The following is a 21,091-nucleotide window of genomic DNA, read 5'->3' as shown; positions in this document are numbered from 1 at the left end:
TTTAACACAAAATTTTTGTAATAATTAAATAAAAATAATCAAAAACCATATTTAACCTATCTACTACACGTATTTTATATTTTACTATATACACACAATTTAGCTTAAGACCAACCTAAACCTATTTTTCTATTTACAATATTATTTTAACTACTACCAACTAATCAGTTTGAAGTCAGTACCGAGCCCAAAACAATACAAAAATAATAATATAATTTTGTGACATACACAAAAAATTAAATTACCGACAAAGCAAATCAAAAGTAATATAACTGTTTGAGTTCGGCACCGATTTCAAAGTAGTCAGTTGGTGGTAATTAAAATAATATTGTAAATAGATAAATAGGTTTAGGTAGGTATTAAGTTAAATTATGTGTATATAGTAGAATATAAAATACGTGTAGTAGATAGGTTATAAGGTTTTCGATTATTTTTATTTAGTTATTACAACGATTATTATGTACATATTTTATTTTAAAATGGTTTTTTTTTGTTAAAAATCTAAGTTTGATTATTTTTTTATGTTTAGTGAGTTCCTCGTTAATTTTTTGAAGTCGGTTCAATTTTTTTGTTAAAAATATTTTTGCACTTTAGCATTTCGGTATGAAGCGTGTGAATACCAACCAAAACCAACAATTGACAAGTTTCTCAAGATGTTCGATGGATTTCAGCAATCAATTTATTTAAATCGGACAACAAAAGTAATTAATATCGAAAATGAAATTTTGATCTTTCCATGATAATGAAATAATACTAAATGTAAAACTGTTACTTTATGTAGAGAAATATAATAGTAATTGATTTTAATAAGTTGGGTTGTTAACAGTTGTTTACATTGATTTTTGGCATTTTCACCAATATGTATATGAATGCTAATATGCTGATCAAAATACATATAAGCACCATATATTTGTTGCACCGCATATTTGTTGAAATTGATATTCCACCTATGGATTAAGTTTTTTTCTTACGAATATTTTATATCCAACCAGGAAGTGTGTATTATTATGTGTATGTGAGAATGTTGTATAACACAGTGATAGAAGATACCAGTTAGAGGTTAATTGCTACAACCAGGTAAACTTCTAATTATTATGGTTAACGAGGACAAAAATAGCACGAACTCCACTCCTTTCTGTCACTGCCTAAGTGTCATAAATAAATGACGTCTTAATGACGTGCTATTTTGGGTGGGGAGAGCCTAATTGAATTTATTAATATTACAAATGTTCTAACCGAGTGCTGAAAGTGAGAATTTTTTATATTTTTGGAAAATTGTTATTATTCTTTCTCTGTGTACTTATTTATTCTGGAGGGTCTAAAGTTTTATCTTTTGAATGACAGTATAACGGTGTATATGATAGAATGGAAGGTCCTGTAGAGGAAAAAAGAGAATTGTTTTGTATCGTTTTTCCGTATATGACGCTGGTGTCATTTTATGTGCGATATTTGATTCGCTCGCCAGAACAACTATAAAATATACCATGCGATTCACACAATTTATTCCCAGCATCCAGTTTTATGTGCTAATAAAATTGAAATTAAAGACAATGTCTCGAATAAATCACTTTATTTAAAACTCTTTTTATAATGAAATTTCGTCAAAATGTTAGTGAGGGATGTAGCTCTCATTTCAGGCTGCGCTGGTTTTTAAAATTCGTCTTTACTTTGGGACAAACCTTGGATGATACGCATTTTGTTTCCGTAAATGTATAATTAAATATATTATTTGATGTATATGTAACAGTTTTTTGTAACTTTAAACCTTTCTTGAGATATATTGGTATTGTATTCCAACTTTTTCCCATCTTCCCTCTTATTGCCTTCTCATATTACAAAATAATTTAATTCCATTTTAGTTTCTATAACGACTATTTATATAGCATCTTCTTCTAAAACAATTGATGCATCCCATCTGCAGATTTATTCAATTTAATGAGGTACGAAGATTGCTATTTTTATATCTGTTTAATAATTAGTTTGTGTGAATTATCGCATTTTGAGTGAAGCAACTTTTGTTATTGTGAAAAAAAAATGGATAAAAAGGAATTTCGCGTGTTGATAAAATATTCCTTTTTGAAAGGAAAAAATACAGTTAAAGCAAAAACTTGGCTTGATGCCGAGTTTCCGGATACTACCCCAGGAAAATCAGCCATCAAGTATTGGTATGCTAAGTTTAGACGTGGTGAGAGAGGTTGTTACCGACGAAAACATTAAAAAAACCCATAAATTGATTTTGAATAACCGTAAATTGCAACTGAATGAAATAGCAGACACTCTAAAGATATCAACTGAACTTCTGTGCAAGTGTGAACTTCTTCTTGCTCTGTGCAAAGTGGGTGTCGTGCGAGCTCACTTTTGATCAAAAGCAACGTCGAGTTGATGATTCGGAACAGTGTTTGAAGATGATCAAGCGTAATAAACCCGAGTTTTTGCGTCGATATGTGACAATAGATGAAACACGGCACCATCATTTCACTCCGACAGTTATCCGAGTGGACTGCACACGATGAACCCACTCCAAAGCGTGGGAAAACGCAACAGTCGGCTGGTAAGGTTATGGCGTCTGTATTTTGGGATGCGTATGGAATAATTTCCATTGACTACCTTGAAATAGGAAGGACCATCAACAGCGACTATTACATAGCGTTATTTGACCGTTTGAAGGACGAAATCGCCGAACAACGGTCGCATTTGAAGAAAAAGAGAGTGCTGCTTCACCAAGACAATGTACAGCGTCACAAGTCAGTGAAAACCATGGCAAAAATCCATGAATTTGGCTTCGAATTGCTTCCTCATCCATCGTATTCTCCAGATCTGGCCCCCAACGACTGCTTCCTGCTCTCGGATCTCAAAAGAATGCTCGCTGAGAAGAAATTTTCGTCGAATGAAGAGGTGACCGCCGAAACTGAGGCCTATTTTGAAGCAAATTTGACAAATCGTACTACAAAAATGGCATCGAAAAGTTGGATTGGAAAAGATTAGACTCGCCTGACTTTTTCCAAAATTGATCCGAAGACTTTTGGCAGACGAATTGCATTGCAGGCATTGCTCGATAAAAATCCATGTAAAACGCAAGAAGAATATGCAGAATCCAATCGCTTGAAGAACATGGGAGTAAATCAAAATCTTAGATATTTTGTACAGTATGAATTGAAGCCAGAAGACATTGAAAGGAATTTGGTCTTGTTACTGGTGATGTGAGGTGGGTCCATTACGAAAGAAAATCATGAGAACCCCCTGGTCATACATTAACTTCAATGCAAAGCCAAATATCCGTAGCTCCAAATTAATTCTGTGTATTTGGAAGTATCAACTTGGCATAGTATACTATGAATTACTAAAACCTAATGAGACCATCCATACGGATCGCTATCGACTACAAATGAAGCGTTTGAGTCGAACACTGCTCGAAAAACGACCAAAATACCAACAGAAACACAACAATGTTATTCTTTATTCGAAATCAGTGAACACATACTTGGAAACATTAAAATGGGAAGTGCTACCCCGCCACTTCTTATTACTATTTGTTCCGACATATGTGTTGTGACCTGTCTGAGTAGCGCGTCGCTTCTTATGAAAATGCCAAAAATAGGTCGATTCGTGGGTAGCCACAATAGTTACATCTTTCTTTCAAGATGGAATCGATAAATTGCCTGAAAGGTGGAAAAAAGCGGCTATCGATGGAAAATATTTTGAATAAAATATATTGTATCGATTTTTCACAATAAAGCATCAAATTAAAAAAAAGACTTTAAAACTAATTTATAGGGCATATGTTACTCTATGTAGTTTTATGTCGCTACCTATCATATCCTTAACTTTACCAGAACTCTATATATAAAGATCTTGCCTCGACATCATAAATATCAAAAAAGTATGTAGGAATCTTGTAATATTTTTGTTACTTATTACTGACCTATATTTGAGTGTGCCACTTTCATATTTAAATCACCAGTCTAGTAAAATGCCAAACCAACGACATTTGTTTCTTTCCCAGGGCAACAATACTAGCAGTCACCGCCTACTTGGAAGCCTTCCAAAAGATCGCAGATTCCGCTACGAACACAAGAGGTAAGACCCCCAATAGAACAATATAGGTAATAGAATTCCATACGACTAGGAACATGTGACTATCGATTTTTATAAATCTCTCGCGTTTTTGTGTCTCAATTCCTGCAATGTCAAAAAATTCTTATATACGGAAGTAACAATTGAAATCTATTTTAAGTATTAAAATTAGGTTGAAACTCAATTGAATATAAATAATCGCTTTATCAGAGGCCATAAATAATATTTTTTGTTTGAGAATTAGATTTATGTTAAAATTGTTAACTTTTATTGTCATCAAGATTTTCATTGCACAAATTTAGATATACCCAAAAAAAGCAGGTGCATTACATGGAGGTGAATTCAATTCAATTCTATTACAGTAACTTTGCTAATAATTTAATACGCTTTACGATTTAAGTATTCTAGAATAAAATCCTAAGAAGTGCTCCCTGATACTATAGGACAGATTACTTACACCGAGACCTTCAGATACAGACTCTCAGGAAATCAAGCGAATCACAAGAGATTCCATTCTCATCTTATCGAATATCCACCATATATGTCGAATAAATGTTATATCATTCTTATATATCGAACTATTGCAACTATTGTGTAGCACCAGAACAAGACCCAGACTAAAGAGAATCAAACTAACCCAAAATATAGGATACTGTACTAAGGTTTATTTAATAGAAAAACACAGTAGTGTTATTAAACTAGAGACTAAGGGGTCTGGAGACCGATGGATCCCCTTAGAGATATACCTAGATTTAAGCTACTGTAAAGACAATTAATAAATAATTTAAAAAACTATTCCTGTTTAATACTTTATGGCGAAATCTTGGATAACTTCGTAGATCTATTTGATTTCGAAGTCATTATGCAGTTTTTTATTTACGCAACGATAACTATTGGCAATTAATCAAAAAACTTTGTTCTGGGAACGTCTGATTACTAGTGTATCTGACGTTTTAGTAGAACCTCATCTTTGCTCTCCATAAATCCAAATAGTCTTTATAGTTGGCTGATAAACCAATCTCTTTGATTTTAAGTCAAGCTGGGAGTATCTCCCGACTAACCAGTAAAGTTTTTTAGCTTTGAGTCTGATCAGCTCTGATTTTTGTCTAAAGTGTTGTACATCTTCTTTAAGTAGTCTTTAAGTAAGATGTGATGATGATACAAAATCGTCAATATTTGGAGGTTGTGTTGCTGACAGACGTTCAATCTTGCTATGTGACATTTCACACTTATGCTGTCTTATTTTTTAAAACATCAAAAGCAACTTACATTAATTTGGAATTGGTTTTTTATAATAATTAAACATTCATCATTCACTCGAAACATAACTTGAAAGAAAATCTTTTTTATAATATAAAATTGAAGACTAATAGCGGAACATACAGCTGCCAGTTAAAAGTAAAACAATCTAAGAGATTTACCTGAGGAATATGAGGTTTAATTACATATACAGGAAATAGCTGACCCAATAATTGTATAATATTCTCAGGTATCGATAACTAATAAAATATTTAAAGAGACCCAGTGCAAGGCGATCTAAACCAAATATTTTGTGAAGTTTGTTCTAAATCTTAATAAAAAATATTATTTTACTTTAACAGTTTGAGATAATAAAATATATGTGATACTGACACAAAATCGTTAATACTTGAAGGTTATGTTCGCTGAGGGACTTCCAATCTTACAACGTGACTCTTTCCATCCGATAATTTTAACATTTTTCAATGATCGAGAACTTACTATAACCTCTAGTACATAATAATCATTAATAACTTGACAACAGACAATATTCTTAATAATATAGTCTTCAAGTCTAATAGGGAAATCAATGTATCACTACCAATTAGAAGTCGAAAATGTTCAAATCTGAATTAGCCCAGAAATCGAATATTTAATGACATATACAAGGCAGATATAACCTAATACCGTATAATCTTCTCTGATATTAACAAGGAACGATTAAAGAGGTTCTGAAAACCTGAATCAAATCTGTAAAGTATAAGAAAGATCAAAGTAATATCAGCTAGATCAGAAACAAATATTATATCTATGTCACGATTATTTTATTGGACAAACCATGTTTTGTTTTGCGTCAATTAATTTATTGTAAATTCGCAATAAATACAAACATCAAAAATTAAATATAAGAATGTCGTGCGAAATCGACACCGTTAAACTATCGATACCCGGCAAATAGGACTGTAAAAGTTTTCTGAAAAAGGAAAACTTTTCCGAAACAATGCCTCACGAGAACTAGAGCGTGGAAGATCGTCTGCCCGAAGATCGACGGCAGCGGCGTGCACGAACGGGCACCGTCACCGTGGGGTTATTGGCCCCTCCAAGATATCCCCCCCTCTCGATTTGGGTCGATCAATTCGCCGAGACGGCGGGGGGAGCTTTGCACTCTTGCGGACGGTGCACTAAACGGTGACGCAGTTTCAAGGTCATCGTTTGCACCTCAGCATAATTTGAGGTTTTCTACTACAGACTTTTCTCTGAAAATATTGATTTTTAGCTTAGGAGAAATTGTCAAAAAATTACAAGCGGGTGGGTCTGGCTTCAGAGTTATCGATTACATCGCCGAATTACTCGAGAGAGTTTAATTAGATCAAAACATTTACCGACCTGACTATAGGATATATTAACATTTAGATTATATTGTGAGATCAATTATTATAGTACAGAAACAATATATGAGAGAGGTGTCAAATATTTTGACACGTTTACCGTGTTGCCATCTCCATAACGCAACTAAATATGATGATGCAAAGACTTTTTTGTGTATATGGTGAGAGCAACTCAGTATGGTGTACTACGAGTTTCTATACCGGACGAAACGACTACAGGAGAGATTAAATTAAATTACTTTAAATTACGATTAGAAGACAAACCACATCAAGAAAGGCATATTGGTACATGACAATGCCCGTCCACGTTTTGGACCTAAGCAACTAAAAACTGTTTATAAGATAAATTGGAGGAACTGAAGCCAAATCAACAGTCATTTCTTAAAATTGGGTCTAGTTTTTGAAATATTCAGTAAACTTACTATTTTATAATTTTTAACCATTAACGGCCATTTATTGAATTAAGTATATATCAGAGGTGAACAGAAGTTAAACTAAGTATTTTATACTGTTTAGGATCTGTTTCACGCATTATGGTCTAACGGTAATCGCTCATCATGCCTTCATCCCAAAATATCTCCTTGCTCGTCGCTCGTGTTACCCTTTTTGTTAAAATCAAATATGTAGAAAATGAATTCTGCGACACAGTCGAGCTCCAATCTTGTAATCATTTTACAAAAAATTAACGATAACATACTTGTAATGGGGAGTTGCCGAGAAAATTGTGATCAACACTTTGAAACGATTCCCATGCTGCGACTTTGTGAGGAGTTCCGCATTTTCTAAGCTTTGCGTCAGCCATTAGTATTGGAATATCAAGTTCGACAAATATTCCTTCTTTCATTTTTGCATATGACAGTTGTTTCAACAAGTATTGATCGTGATTGAGTATTTTGACAAAGTTCTTAATAAGGTCATGTTAATATGAAAAGCTAGCAATAAAACGTCTACACGAGAACAGCCTAGCTAATAATGGGTACGACTCCTCCACATCTTTTTTTGTACTACTTGTGCAATTGAAATGGGTGGTTTTTTTATTTCCAATGTGGGCTGTACAACTGTACTTATAACCTCTATCTATGAACCAGCACAATTCATTTCGATCATATAGTGTATTAATCATATCAAACAAACCTTTGACATCGTGACAACATATGTCATTTTCTTTTTTAAAGAATCGTGAAATCACGTGATTTCTACTTCTTCGTATAGTGACTTGTGTTTTAGGGTGAAGAGGTTCCTGCAAGTATACATTTTATATATTGCATACATTTTCACCAAGTGACAACTTTTGTCAACACATGTCATTTTCTTTTTTGAAATATCGTAAAATCACGTGATTTCTATTTCACCAAGTGACCACTTCTATAGTTTTGTTCTGCACACATTGCAAAACAATTTCGGTACCCATGGCTTGTCAGTATTTACTACAGAAAAACCAAAGTACTACAAAGGCACATATTTAAGTGCATTTCTCATGCTTTTTTCCACTTTTACCGAGCATATAACATCCATAAACGTAACTTTGATTCGACTGGGCAACATTATCTCTGTATTTTCACCCGTTCCGAGGCACAATCATACCACAAAACAAGTTCTAAATGATGTCCAATGCAACGTCATTAGCGTCGAGAGCCGTTTTAAAAGCACAGTGCTACCACTATTGATTTTGACACACGGGTTGATGATCTGAGTTCAGTGAAGAATCGTTTTCATCTGCTCGGGTCTAAAAGGGGCTCATCTACTCGGGCCTGACACACAGGCCTTTAGATAGCCCTAAGCCGCAAAAGATACGTGTATAAATTTAACAGCTATTGGATCATTAGTTTGTGAATTATAGCATTTTGAGTGAAACAACTTTTGTTATTGTGAATAAAATTGATAAAAAGCAATTTCGCGTGTTGACAAAATATTTATTTTTGAAGGGAAAAAATACATTTGAAGCAAAAACTTGGCTTGATACCGAGTTTCCGGACACTGCTCCAGGAAAATCAACCATCAACCATGCTAAGATTACACGTGGTGAAATGAGCACCGAAGACAATGAACGCAGTGGGACGCCCAAAAGGTTGTTACCGACGATAACATTTAAAAATCCACAAAATGATTTTGAATGACCGCAAATTGAAATTGAATGAAGTAGCAGACACTCTAAAGATATCAACCGAACGTGTACATCATATAATTCACGAATATTTAGGTATGAGAAAGATCTGGGCAAAGTGGGTGCCGCGTGAGCTCACTTTTGACCAAAAAACGACGATTTAATGATTCGGAACAGTGTTTGAAGATGATCAAGCCTAATAAACCAAAGTTTTTGCGTCGATATATGACAATGGACGAAACATGGCTTCATTTCACTCCGAAGTCCAATCGATAGTCATCCGAGTGGACTGCAATGATGAACCCGCTCCAGAGCGTGGGAAAATGCAATAGTCGATTAGCAACAGCGACTATTACATAGTGTTATTGGACCGTTTGAAAGATGAAATCGCCGAAAACGACCACATTTGAATAAAATTAAAGTGCTGCTTCACCAAGATAATGCATAATGCATGTTAAAAATCCATGAATTGGGATTCAAATTGCTTCCTGATCCACCGTATTCTCCAGATAGGTCCCCAGTGACTATTTCCTGTTCTCAGATTTCAAAAGAATGCTCGCTGGGAAGAAATTTTCATCGAATGAAGAGGTGATCGCCGAAACTGAGGCCTATTTTGAAGCAAAACACAAATCGTACTACAATAATGGTATCGAAAAGTTGGAGGGTCGCTATAATCAGTGTATCACCCTTGAAGGGAATTATGTTGAATAATAATTTTGCCAAAAAAGTGTGTTTTACTATGGTAGGCCGGGGACTTTTCAATTGACATGTTATGTTATCATATATTCCGGTCAGAGAAACACGGTTTGGCCCACACCTGAGAACTTTCGTTCTTTTGAAGATCTAAAAATTAGGTCAGTTCTTGGATTGACTCAAAAGAAGACAATTTTCGTAAAAATTAAAACCCGCTAAAATTAATGTTAATTAATTAAATAAATATTATACTTTTCTACAATGGCGTGTTTTATTTATTACCGAATAGCATTATTTCCACATGTTGCTTAAAATTGAAAGTTATTAAAAAGTTATTAATGCCAATGTCATTTTACTGGCATATAAACATATTTTTCGAAACTGCTAAGATATCGCATTACGAACTAACAAGATAGCATTTAAAACCAGTTAGTTCTGATTTTCTTTCTATTAAAATGCATCTGCAAAAATATATAAATCTTGACATCGACATGATATTTCAGAGTTGAAGAATTGAAAGTTTGCGTTTAAACGCAGAATTGAAAGAGCGGTAAAAATCAATTTTGTGACATGTAGCTTGGACATGCAGCTTATTTAAAAATGGATCGATTTTTGAACGGAACCAAAAATCATATCGTTCTTTTTCTTTTAACGTAGAACTCATAAACTTTGTATTCTTAGCAATAGGCAATATGTTACAATAAAGCAGACCATACTATTATATTATTAGTAATTATAGTAGTAATTACTTTATTAAGTAATTATTTATAAAAGCATAGTTAAAATCTGTTTACAGTTTTTAAAAGATATGATTTAGTAATGGTGGCGATTAAATATTCTGATTTTTTTTGTTGCTGAAAAAACAAAAGTGGGTTCAAAACTTTTTTTTGTTATTACAATATAGATTTCCTGTTCAGTCACAGCAAAAACACATATGAGCTTGTTTGAACGATGCAGAAGTGGCAATTTCGACTTACCAAATAACTCCGCAATAATGAGTCATCTGCAGAAATTAAAAGATGTTGTATATATTCATGAAAACAAAACTAAACCATTATAAAAGCTCGTCGTACCTTGCAATTAATGCGTTTGTAGTGGGCAGTGACAGATCGGTCACTATACAAGCAGAAATGCAATCAATTTTATAATCGACATGACATCGTTCGGGAAGTTTAGACTTATCACCCACCAGAAATTTTACGGTTTTACTAGTAAGTTTTTTCAATCGATATCACTTTCAGATAAAAGACTTAAAACAAAGTGCTCCATAAGTGGAACACTACAACAGGTTACATAACACGAGATATGACAATAATGTTTATTTATCCATGCGCAATGTATTTTTAATGGTACCATCACTGCTAGTTCTTACATATAAATAATTTCCTTCCGAGAAGAAATTAAAAATCATTAACCTGCACACCTAACAATGATAATGATCATAAAAATATTTATGTACGGACATTGCCATAAAGCATTAATTTTCACGCGATAACGAAGAGAGATAACTTATTCTAGTTAGCGACAGAAAAACAATGCTGTAATATTGTAATAAATTTAATATATTTCATACACTTACATATAGGGGGATGTTATTTACATAGAATGCGGTGCTTTAACTGGAATTTTGGAATGCTAATGGAATTGGTGTCCCGGATGCGGTTATCAGTGCAGGGCCAAGGGGGCGTGGGCGTAAGCAATGGGCGTGGCATATGCGGGGGTTGGCGCGAAAGCTATAGCTGGCCCGTGAGTGTACTGAAACAGACAACAGTTAATTTTCTCCTCACTGACCAATAATTACTTAAGATACCTCATAAGGGGCATGCGCTATGGTCACCGGTGCGTGGCGAACTGGAGTCACATGATGTAGAGGTTCTTTCCGTACTACGGCATTGAAACCGTGTACTGGATCGGCCGTGTAGTCAACCGTCCTGCGGGAACCGTCGGGTTCGACCAAGGAGTAACTTCCTTTAACTACATCACCGTCTCGGACCTCATGCTGAGTCTTTTGGTCTCCAGAGTGGCCATCCTGAGATCGCGATAATCGTTCATAATTATTTTTGTCGGAAATTATCGCGGATGTACTTACGCTGATGCCATATGCGAAATTGTACTGCGGGTGCGCGTCGTAAGGCTCCTGTCTCACAGCAACAGCAGGCGCATGTCCTACAGCTATAGGAGTGCTGTAAGGGTCCAGAATGGGCACTGCTCTCACAGACACGCCCACCAAAGCGACCAAAGCGAGAATCTGAAGACATAAAATGCATATTAAAATACTTCATGTGGTTAATAAATTGTCGTTTTACCTTATGCATCTTGTAGTTGTCGGAGATAGATACGATTGTTCTGATAGAGAATTGGGTGTACCACGAATTTATACCATTCTCGATACGTAAATCAACTGGTCCTGATCGAAAGAGAGAATAAAAACTGGAAAAACGGCATAAACGAGTTCGTAAACGTCCTAAAACAAGTGGCAGCTCAATTTTTCTAGCCACTTTTACGCTTATGAGTGTAGATAGGATCATTTTTAAAGCCACACAAGTGGCAGGGCAGGTCTTTTGTATGTCATTCGCAATGCAAGAAGTTCTACTTTAGATCGAGTCATTTTTTACATGAAAGAAATTGATTTATTTTGTATTGCATTGGTACCGTGCAAGTGCCACCGTATTACGTGCTGATCTAAAAGAGGTACGCTTAGTACCTGTCACGTTTTCTTTTTATACTGACCCTGGTATAGTTGTAGTTCTTTTTTTCGGTGGTCTCCTTTCGTTCGTTCATATTTGATTTGTTACTTTTACTTTTAAGCTGGTTCCTTATATGAACACAATGGATGCGATTTTTTGCCGTCGTTTTTGTTGCATAACAGCCGCGGTACTGTCTAGAAATGCGTTTGAATTAGGCAGTCGTTGTTATGTTCTGCATATAATGATTCATATCTTATATTTTGTGGTAATTTATTAATCGGTCTTTAAGACAAATATAGATATAAGATAAAGTTCTTTTGATACCCGATATGAGAATACCGTAAATAGAATCACATCCAAGAAACCCCATTTCTGCAAATTTTTAACTAAATACACTTATTTGTTTTGATTCAAAGAAAACCCATTCTATAAAGTAGCAACGGACAATAAAAAGATAAACGCAGCATTATTTCATAGAATCAAACAAAAAGTGACCAAAGCAATATTCATATTTATATATGTATGTATATTCTTCACCTGCATTATATGATTGTAGTCACGTCAGCTTGATACCAATTTAAAAAGTTTAACTAACATGTTCCACGAAGAATTAAAGTGTTTTTATAACCAAAATATAAAGCCATTTTGACTCATTACTTTAGGTATATATCAAAAATTATCACCCCAGTTTCACTCAGACCATTACAAAGGATTTTATAGAACTTGGTAAATATATATTATCTTTTAAACGTATGTAGAAATGAGAATACTCATCGAAAAGAAGTATTAACTCACCTATTGAGGTAGTTATAAAAATATTTTTGAATTGAATAATTCCATCAAATTGCTACACTCTCATTTGTCTGTTCACTCTCCAATTCTTATAAAATGAACTTGTCAGGTTGATCATAGACTTTTCCTTTATATATAATTTATATTATATTTATATATATTTCTTATATAAACATCTGGAAACACTAGGTTCATCAACTGCTAAACTATGCAAAAGTTCTTAGAGGGTTGGAGCTGGATTTTTGCCTAATAAATAAAATTATTATCGTCATCCAGACCGCGTTTTATCATTGACACCAAATTGTCACTTGAGACCGTTGGGACATATCCCAACATAATGTAGGAGCATCACCGTACATTTACAAAAGTGTTTGATTTTTAAGGTAACTATTTCCTCAAAATCTCTATTCTCTCAAAATGAGAAAAAATCTGTGACCAGACTATTGTTAAGAAAGTAATAAGCACCCTCGAACAAGAAAAGGTTAAAATAATAAGCACCCTCGAACAAGAAAAGGTTAAAATGATAATTAAACATTAATCAATTTAGTTATTCTTCCTTTTAATGGCCGATGAAATCATCAAGGAAGTGAAATAATACTGACAAGCCTTTGAAAGGCTTGGCATCGTTTTTAAAACCATTTTACAGTATAAAAGGGACAGTTGAAAAATGAATTTAAAATAATATTTGCTTGGTTAGGAAATAATTTCGTACGTATATCAATTTAATTATATTTCCATTTTATACAATTCTGATTAGTAACATAATGGCTTCTAGAAAGTTTAAAAAGTTTGTTATCAATGAAAGCAAAATATATTAATTGATAAGCATATCATAGTATAGCCACTGTTCTAACGATTTTCCCATCATAACTTACGATATCGATAATAATAAAATATTATTATATTATATATATATATATACAGACAACTCGCCAAGCTATAAACGATTTAAAAAGTTATTTAAAAAATATCATTTTATAAATTTGCATTGGCGCCATATGTAGCGCCACGCGACTACTTGACATATGTATGTTATCACTATAGTAGTAGTATTTTATGTATATTCGATAAAGGATGTGTTTTAGTTGTTTACTAAACATAATTCGTACCGATTGATAGTATTGATAAATATTTACACATGCTAGTCAATACTATGAATATATGTGGCAATTTATTTAATGAAAAATCAATTATATATGTATTATAACTCTCGTTATTCTATTCTCCTTATTTAAAACATTTCAACTTATTTTCGCCTTTTGTGTGTCATACATTTATACTATAACGTTTGGATCATTATACTCTAATAATTAATAAAATTTAATGTAATCATTATAATTTGGTGTTAGTCTACTAAAATGTTGATCGATTATACTACCAAGGCAAGGAATTGGAGCAGAAGAAAATGTTGATCCAAATTCTGCCTTACTTGAATCATCTAAAATGACATACATAAGGAGTTATTGGATGCGAATAGTACATAATCAAGCCATATTTAGTCTATTTTACAATCTTAAACAGGTCTACTGAAGATTTACTTCTGTTGTACAAACGTTTGAAGTTCTCTAAAATAAGACGTCACCAATAAATTATATAAAAATTGTATGATGTAAAATACTGTATTATAAGATCGGAACCTTAAAACGTTAACAATTTTGCTCCAGTATATTTTTTATTTATTATTTTTTTTAGTTTTATGAGTATCTTTTTTTTTCAAGGTTTCTCTAATTTGAAGAAATATGTAATTGATGAGCAATCGATCAATTGCTTGTATAATTAATTTGACGTTGTAGATAAGAAACATAACGATAGCCGAAACTGTACAAATAATTGAAGATTCAAACAGAACAAAACCCGCATCCCCCCATATATAGTTGGTTACTCTATGTGAAAATCAACATGGAAATACTTAAGTTATACCTCACCGTATTCGCCATTACTCTTTCTGGTTACTCTAATAACCGATTAGAACATCTCTTCTCGTGAAGATATCAAAACTTGGATCGATTTCTGTGGTAGAAAGATAAGAAAAAGTAGTAACCAACAATTTACAATATTTCAAATAAGATTTCTGTTGTAAACGATCAATTCAACATTTATAAAGAAAAGCGGGCCGAATTAAGCTCTTCGGATCAACTTTCTGAAGCTTATTTTTGTATGTAACTAATTTACTCGTAATGAAGTAAAGCTACAATAGTATTATTCAGATCTCGTTATATAATGATATTACATTTATTGTATACCCAGATAGGGTCCAGTAAAAAAAGCTTAAATTTGATATTGATTGAATTATCAAAAATATGATCGAAATATGAAAAAAATTATGATCATAAAATATGTTTCACAAAAAAGTTGAACCGACTTTGAACTAGCAACAAATTAGATTTGTTTTGTTCGTAATTTAATTTTGTGTATATGTCACAAATTAATATTATTATTTTTGTATTGTTTAGGCTCGGCCCCTACTACAAAGTGATGGGTTGGTAATATTGTAAATAGATAAATAGATTTAGGTAGGAATTAAGCTAAATTGTGTATATATAGTAGTATACAAAATGCGTCTAGTAGATAGGTTAAATAAGGTTTTTGTTTATTTTTATTTAGTTATTACGACGATTATTGTGTACATATTTTATTTTAAAGCGTTTTTTTGTGTTAAAAATATAAGTTTGTTTATTTTTTACTTTTGAGTGAATTCAGATTATTGAAAATAAGGAACGCTCAAGGCCCCGGTGGCCGCTACCTAGTCTATGCGATTTAACAAATGTTATAACGAAACTAGAACAACAACAAAAAATCGTTGCCACCGCCGGGAAACGAACCCGCGACCTCCGCGTGTGAGCTAAACGCTCTAACCACTACACCATAAAAGCAGTTGCCTACAATATTTCTACGGCTTCCCATATAATATGGTTAGTGCTTAAAAAGCAAACTGAACAGCGTCTGGACAACTTCTGGGCTTCCGTCACATCAGTTCAGCAGTAACATTATACCCAAATATCTGATTATTTTAGATACAAATATATGTGAAAACTTTGTACATGCCTTTGAAATTTAAGGGTTTCTCTTTATTTCCCCGGATTCCACCATTAGATTCTGACTTGGTTCCAATGGGATCACCTCGGAAGTGCACTGTTTCGAATAAAAAAATAATTTAGAACATCGGTCCATAAATGACAGAGAAATTGATGAACATTAATACCAGTTCTGACACATTTATCATATATCAAATGATTAAAAATTAATATCAAATGACCAAAATTTCAATTCCATATTCATATAATAATAGTTCCATCTCACTATCGTAAAGGGTGACCCTTCTATTAAACATAAATCGATAATTTATCACTCTATTGGCCATAATAGCACCAAAAGAAATACTACAAGAATAACGTTTTGAGATACGCAGTTATAATACGTGTTTTTATCATGTTGATAAATGCGAATCAAATACGCTGTAATTGAGACAAGGGGGCGTGAAATAATTATTTTAGGTGATTGCAATATTTTGTTATCTCCGGATGTCATTTCGCGAAATATTTAGTGGATTGCCATTCATTCGATAGGGATCTAATGATAAGACACCTCGTTATAACGATAAAACTATATTAATACATGATGCATGTATTTTACTGTGAACTGAATAAGACGTTCAATTTAAAGAGAAAGTTCCCCTTTTATGAATCTTTTATGTCGTTTGGATTTTTGTGATGTCATCGGGTAGCTGGTAACCTTTAAATAACTAGTAATAATAGCTAAAATAATTATGTTGTGTCATTAATAATGGACTTGTTGAAGTCAATGGTATTACCAAATTTGTTACGTCTATTTGTCGAATTGGTCGTCAATTGATGACAGTGCTGTTTAGTAATGTTGATGAGAATGATTTAGATATTAAAGCATGTAACATTTTCCGTAAACGTGTACTCGTAAACTTCTGATAAAAATGATTACAAACCAGAGAGACAATGTATATATAAGTATGTTGTGTTTTTAATTCAGATAGTATAAACCATGTTTACTTGTTAATATTGAGGCACCGATTGGGAATCAATATTATCATCATAATGACGAAGGTGACAAAAACTAAAGAAACAAGACAGCCTTGAAAGAAGTCGAAATAATCGCGTGGGGTCATTATTTCTTTCTTTTTCTTTTTTGTCATATTTTTATCGAGAATAAAATAGTTTTAAAAAGGCATTTAACATTTTACCTATTTCAACGATACTGACAGAATGAATATTCATACCATACCATTGTATATGGGGTTTTTTGCTAGTAAAATATAATAAATAATTAAATATTTCATAAACTTTTTTTAACTAATAAATTTAATGATCCAAGGGGCTACACCAATTCAATTTTACTGAGAATAATTGTAGTTATGAAATATGAAGGGTTTAAAACAACAAAATCTTACTTAAAAACTTTTATTTTACGGTTTTTTTTTTGGCCTGGATCCGGGAAAGGGAATCCTGTTACGGATACCTGGTCAGGAAGAGCCGCAGGAATAAGCGAGTTGGACTGCCTCTGGACTACCCACTAAACCCTACCCTATTAGCTGATCCAATGACCCTAACTGATACTTCTTATTGTTAGTAAGGAGGGTGCCCGTAACCGTTAACACCGTTAAGAGGCACAAGGGCCAGGCAAGGACGTGGCGTCGTTATCACACCATGCAGCTTGCGGTATATGAGTTAATCGCTCGCCGGAGAAGGTGGAGACAATTTGGAGTTAGAGCAAGACGGGGAAGTGTCGGCTGTGATAGAATAAGGCTACGAAGAGCCGAATGAGTTATTGGCCTAAAATATCGGCCAGCTCGGTAATATACCTATTGTCCGAGAGACGAACAGTGAAGAAATATATCGAGTAGAGCTCGGATATAAAATCGTGAACTTGTGGGACGTCTGTTTCTGTATGAATTTGAGTGTTCCTGACGAATCAGGGGGCATTGATTATTCTCCTGAGAATTTTGTTTTGAAAGACTTGAAGACGTTCCACCTGGCTAGGTGAGACGTATTTTAGATAGACACTGGAGCCGTATAGAACGACTGATCAAACCAGCATGTTGTACAGGAGAGATTTTTTTAAGAGAGGAAGCCTGCTGGCCCGGTTGATAAGCGGGAACAGCAAATTAACAATACCTTAACCTTTATGGGGGGACTTTTGAACGTGGGAATTGCACCTAAACTTGCGATCGAAAACAAGACCGAGATAGGTGGCTTCTTCTGACCATGGGATTTCGGCGTTCCCGATTTTAAGACGCGAAATTATTTTACGGAAAGGAGTGGCAAACGGGGGTACAAAACGAAACTGGGGGTTTAAATCTATTCTAATATAACCCAAACCCTATATATACCGTCTCACTCAGCACGCCATTCAGTCCTAACATAAGCACACCGTCTCGTTCTTTCGAATACTGATCTCCGTCCTAAATAAATGTATGTGGTCGTTATCCCGTCTGGACAGCATTTTGTGTTAATAGCATAATTTGTAAGTATCGCCTGTACCTTCGTCCGCCAGTTTTCCTTTGATGATTTTCTAAATAACACTGTTTTAATCGAAATTTCCATAGTATAACCTGAACAGAATGATTTCTCCAGTTTTAGCAACTCCAATTTCCAGTAGCCTACGGTTAAGGAGTTGAGTTACCGCAATTCGCCTGTGGTGGCCATATAACCTAAAGTGCAAGCTTCTGTCCACATTCCAATAGATTACGTTGGTTGCGTACACGCATTAACGGTGTTTTGTAAGGCATGGATGTTTCTTAATTATAATAGTTTATGGCTAGTGCTATTTAAACATCTTCAACCTTACCTCTCTAATTCTACTTAACTACATCAAGTTATGCTTCGAAAAACAGCGGAACTATTACCTATCCAAAGTCAGCCTGTCTTCTTTTCTTAAGAAGTAATTTGATTCCGGTTGATTGAATAAATTCAAACGAAAAGCGACGGCGCAAATTATAAAATCAGAAGAGTTTAAAACAAAAACTATTATTTTACTGAAAGAAGTAGCGATAGCAAGCGGTAGTTGAACCTACAAACAAACCCATGATGTCTCTCTCATATCAATCCAACATAAAGACACCGTTTCGTCCTTTTGAATATAGAAAGCCGTATCAGTCGTGCGGTGTAACAAATACGAGAGGACATGCGCTAATCTTAAAATTATAAAATAAATAAATAACTTTAAAATGAAAATCCGCATGCGTTAAAATTGAACATATCAGCTTCAGTGAAGTGAAAAAAGTCTGCAAAATGATTGTTAAAATCTGCAATACAGTTGAATAATGGTAATTATATTGACATAACAATTTGCAGAAATTTTTATAATATTATACTACACTTCTACATTGTATAGACTTTTTAAAATCTATTAACGGAAGGTATTTTGATTTCGGATAAAGCTATAATGAGTTTTGTTGACTACTAATTAGGATATTGTTTTATAATAAACTTAAATACAAAACTGTTCTACAGAAATAAAAGCGATTTATACTTTTTATCAAAACTTTACGAAGAACCAAAAAAATATCGGATGAGTATTGTATCCGATGATTCTCAGAATAATTCATAATATATACAATATTTTTACTAAGAATGTTACTATATATCATATCTGACCTTATATATAGGAATTTTCTGCGAAAATTGTTTGTCGTATTTCTATTATCTGTAATAAAGTTTATCAAATAGATCAGTGATCATTATTTGATCCGTCAAATCTAGACACCATAAATATTTAGTTGGTACCGTCAGTGTATTCCACGCATAGCTTCCATTAGATTGTGGCACATGGATGTGAAACCCAAATAAAGAGTTTCAAACAGTTCCTGATCCTCTTTTCCTGTTAGTGAAATCTATAGAGTGATATTTTTTCATATTATATCTGAACGAACCTATTTGAAAAATTTCTTATGTTACAGAAAAACTTAAAATTATAAGAAGTATACATAATAAAATATATGTTTTTTGCCAACAATTTTGTTGTGATTAATTTGTTATAAAATAAAATATTATCAGGACAATATCCTCATACTTTTTCTACAATCTTTATATATCAAAAGTGCGGCATATAAAATTGTAGTAACAACACCAGATAAAATCCGACAAAAATATTCGAAGAGTCGTGGACAGGTATAATCAGTGGTGGTCTACAGATTACCCAAGGTTGTTTCTAGTTAACATATTTGCGTGGTTGAGGGTGACACCAGAGCTACCGAAAACAACGAATTGTCAAGATTTTTTCATGTCTTTAGATTATTTCTTTTTATTTGATCTCAAGCAAGCCAAAGTATATTACGCATATCTTCAGGGGATAAACAAAATAATGTGAGCACCATAGAATATAGTACATCTCATTTCATGTCAGCAACACTGCTTAAATATAAATAATGCGAGCCGTATACATTGCTCAGTTTACACGTCTTGTCAAGTCTTGTAGGTTACATTTCAGTGTGTTAAACGCTTTCTTCTGCGATGGTTAAAGCAAGCGATCGGTGAAAAATTTTCTCGAAGGCTTCGAAGGAGGGCAAATATTTGATACTCGGGAGCCTCTGTGACGAAATCAAATGACTTGTATGTTTCACGAACGACAGTTCCTACGTTAATGACAGCATACACAAAACATTGCAAGACATCATCAACGAAGAGAAATAGTGGACGAAACTCAAAATTAACTGACAGAGATCGACAAAAGATTTAGATAAAACTACCGCGGCAAAAGTGACAGCAGAACTCAACAATCACTTGAGTAGTACTGTTATCTGTTTGTTTTTTAACCCATCAGTCTCCTGGGATATTTAGGGTCGGTTACAATGGGGTATTTAGTTTAAATATAATACGTCATACAGTAAATATGTAACACATAATTAAAAACTATAAACAGTATATAGAGTATCTATAAAATGTAAGATAAATTAAAGACAACACATTTAGAATAATAATTAAAATAATGTAAAAAGACATAATATCTAATTTCTCAGTGGATGTTATAAATGCTGGAGCAGGTCCGCGGCTGTCAAAAAGTTATTCAGCACATTATACCATTCACCCTGACCCGAAAACATCTGTCCGCCAAAAGGAGGCAATTAATCTATACATTTCCCCCTA

At 33.6% G+C, this 21,091-nt stretch overlaps 2 protein-coding genes across 6 annotated transcripts in view; one reads left to right on the top strand and one right to left on the bottom strand.

The window, feature by feature from the left end:
- The window catches only part of mim (missing-in-metastasis), a 116,757-nt gene that overhangs the window by 56,633 nt on the left and 39,033 nt on the right, over positions 1 to 21,091 (top strand). For all 5 annotated transcript variants that reach the window (XM_076403263.1, XM_076403262.1, XM_076403261.1 and 2 more), the window contains exon 3: positions 4,004 to 4,077. In XM_076403263.1, the coding sequence (XP_076259378.1) occupies positions 4,004 to 4,077 (74 nt within the window). The remainder of the gene's footprint in view (positions 1 to 4,003; positions 4,078 to 21,091) is intronic.
- Positions 11,045 to 12,155, bottom strand: LOC143196425 (uncharacterized). The gene is made up of 4 exons (XM_076404095.1): positions 11,805 to 12,155; positions 11,588 to 11,746; positions 11,309 to 11,527; positions 11,045 to 11,253 (listed from the first exon to the last, which is right to left on the bottom strand). Exons 1-4 carry the CDS (start codon positions 12,024 to 12,026, stop codon positions 11,164 to 11,166), a joined length of 690 nt encoding a protein of 229 aa, XP_076260210.1. The 5' UTR covers positions 12,027 to 12,155; the 3' UTR covers positions 11,045 to 11,163.

This window comes from Rhynchophorus ferrugineus, unplaced genomic scaffold (genome assembly GCF_030347505.1).
Source record: "Rhynchophorus ferrugineus isolate W39M unplaced genomic scaffold, kcgeb_rfMv2 rfM4, whole genome shotgun sequence".
NCBI lineage: Eukaryota > Metazoa > Arthropoda > Insecta > Coleoptera > Curculionidae > Rhynchophorus > Rhynchophorus ferrugineus.
Note: the sequence above shows the minus strand (reverse complement) of the source record. Positions and strands in the feature narration are given on the sequence as shown.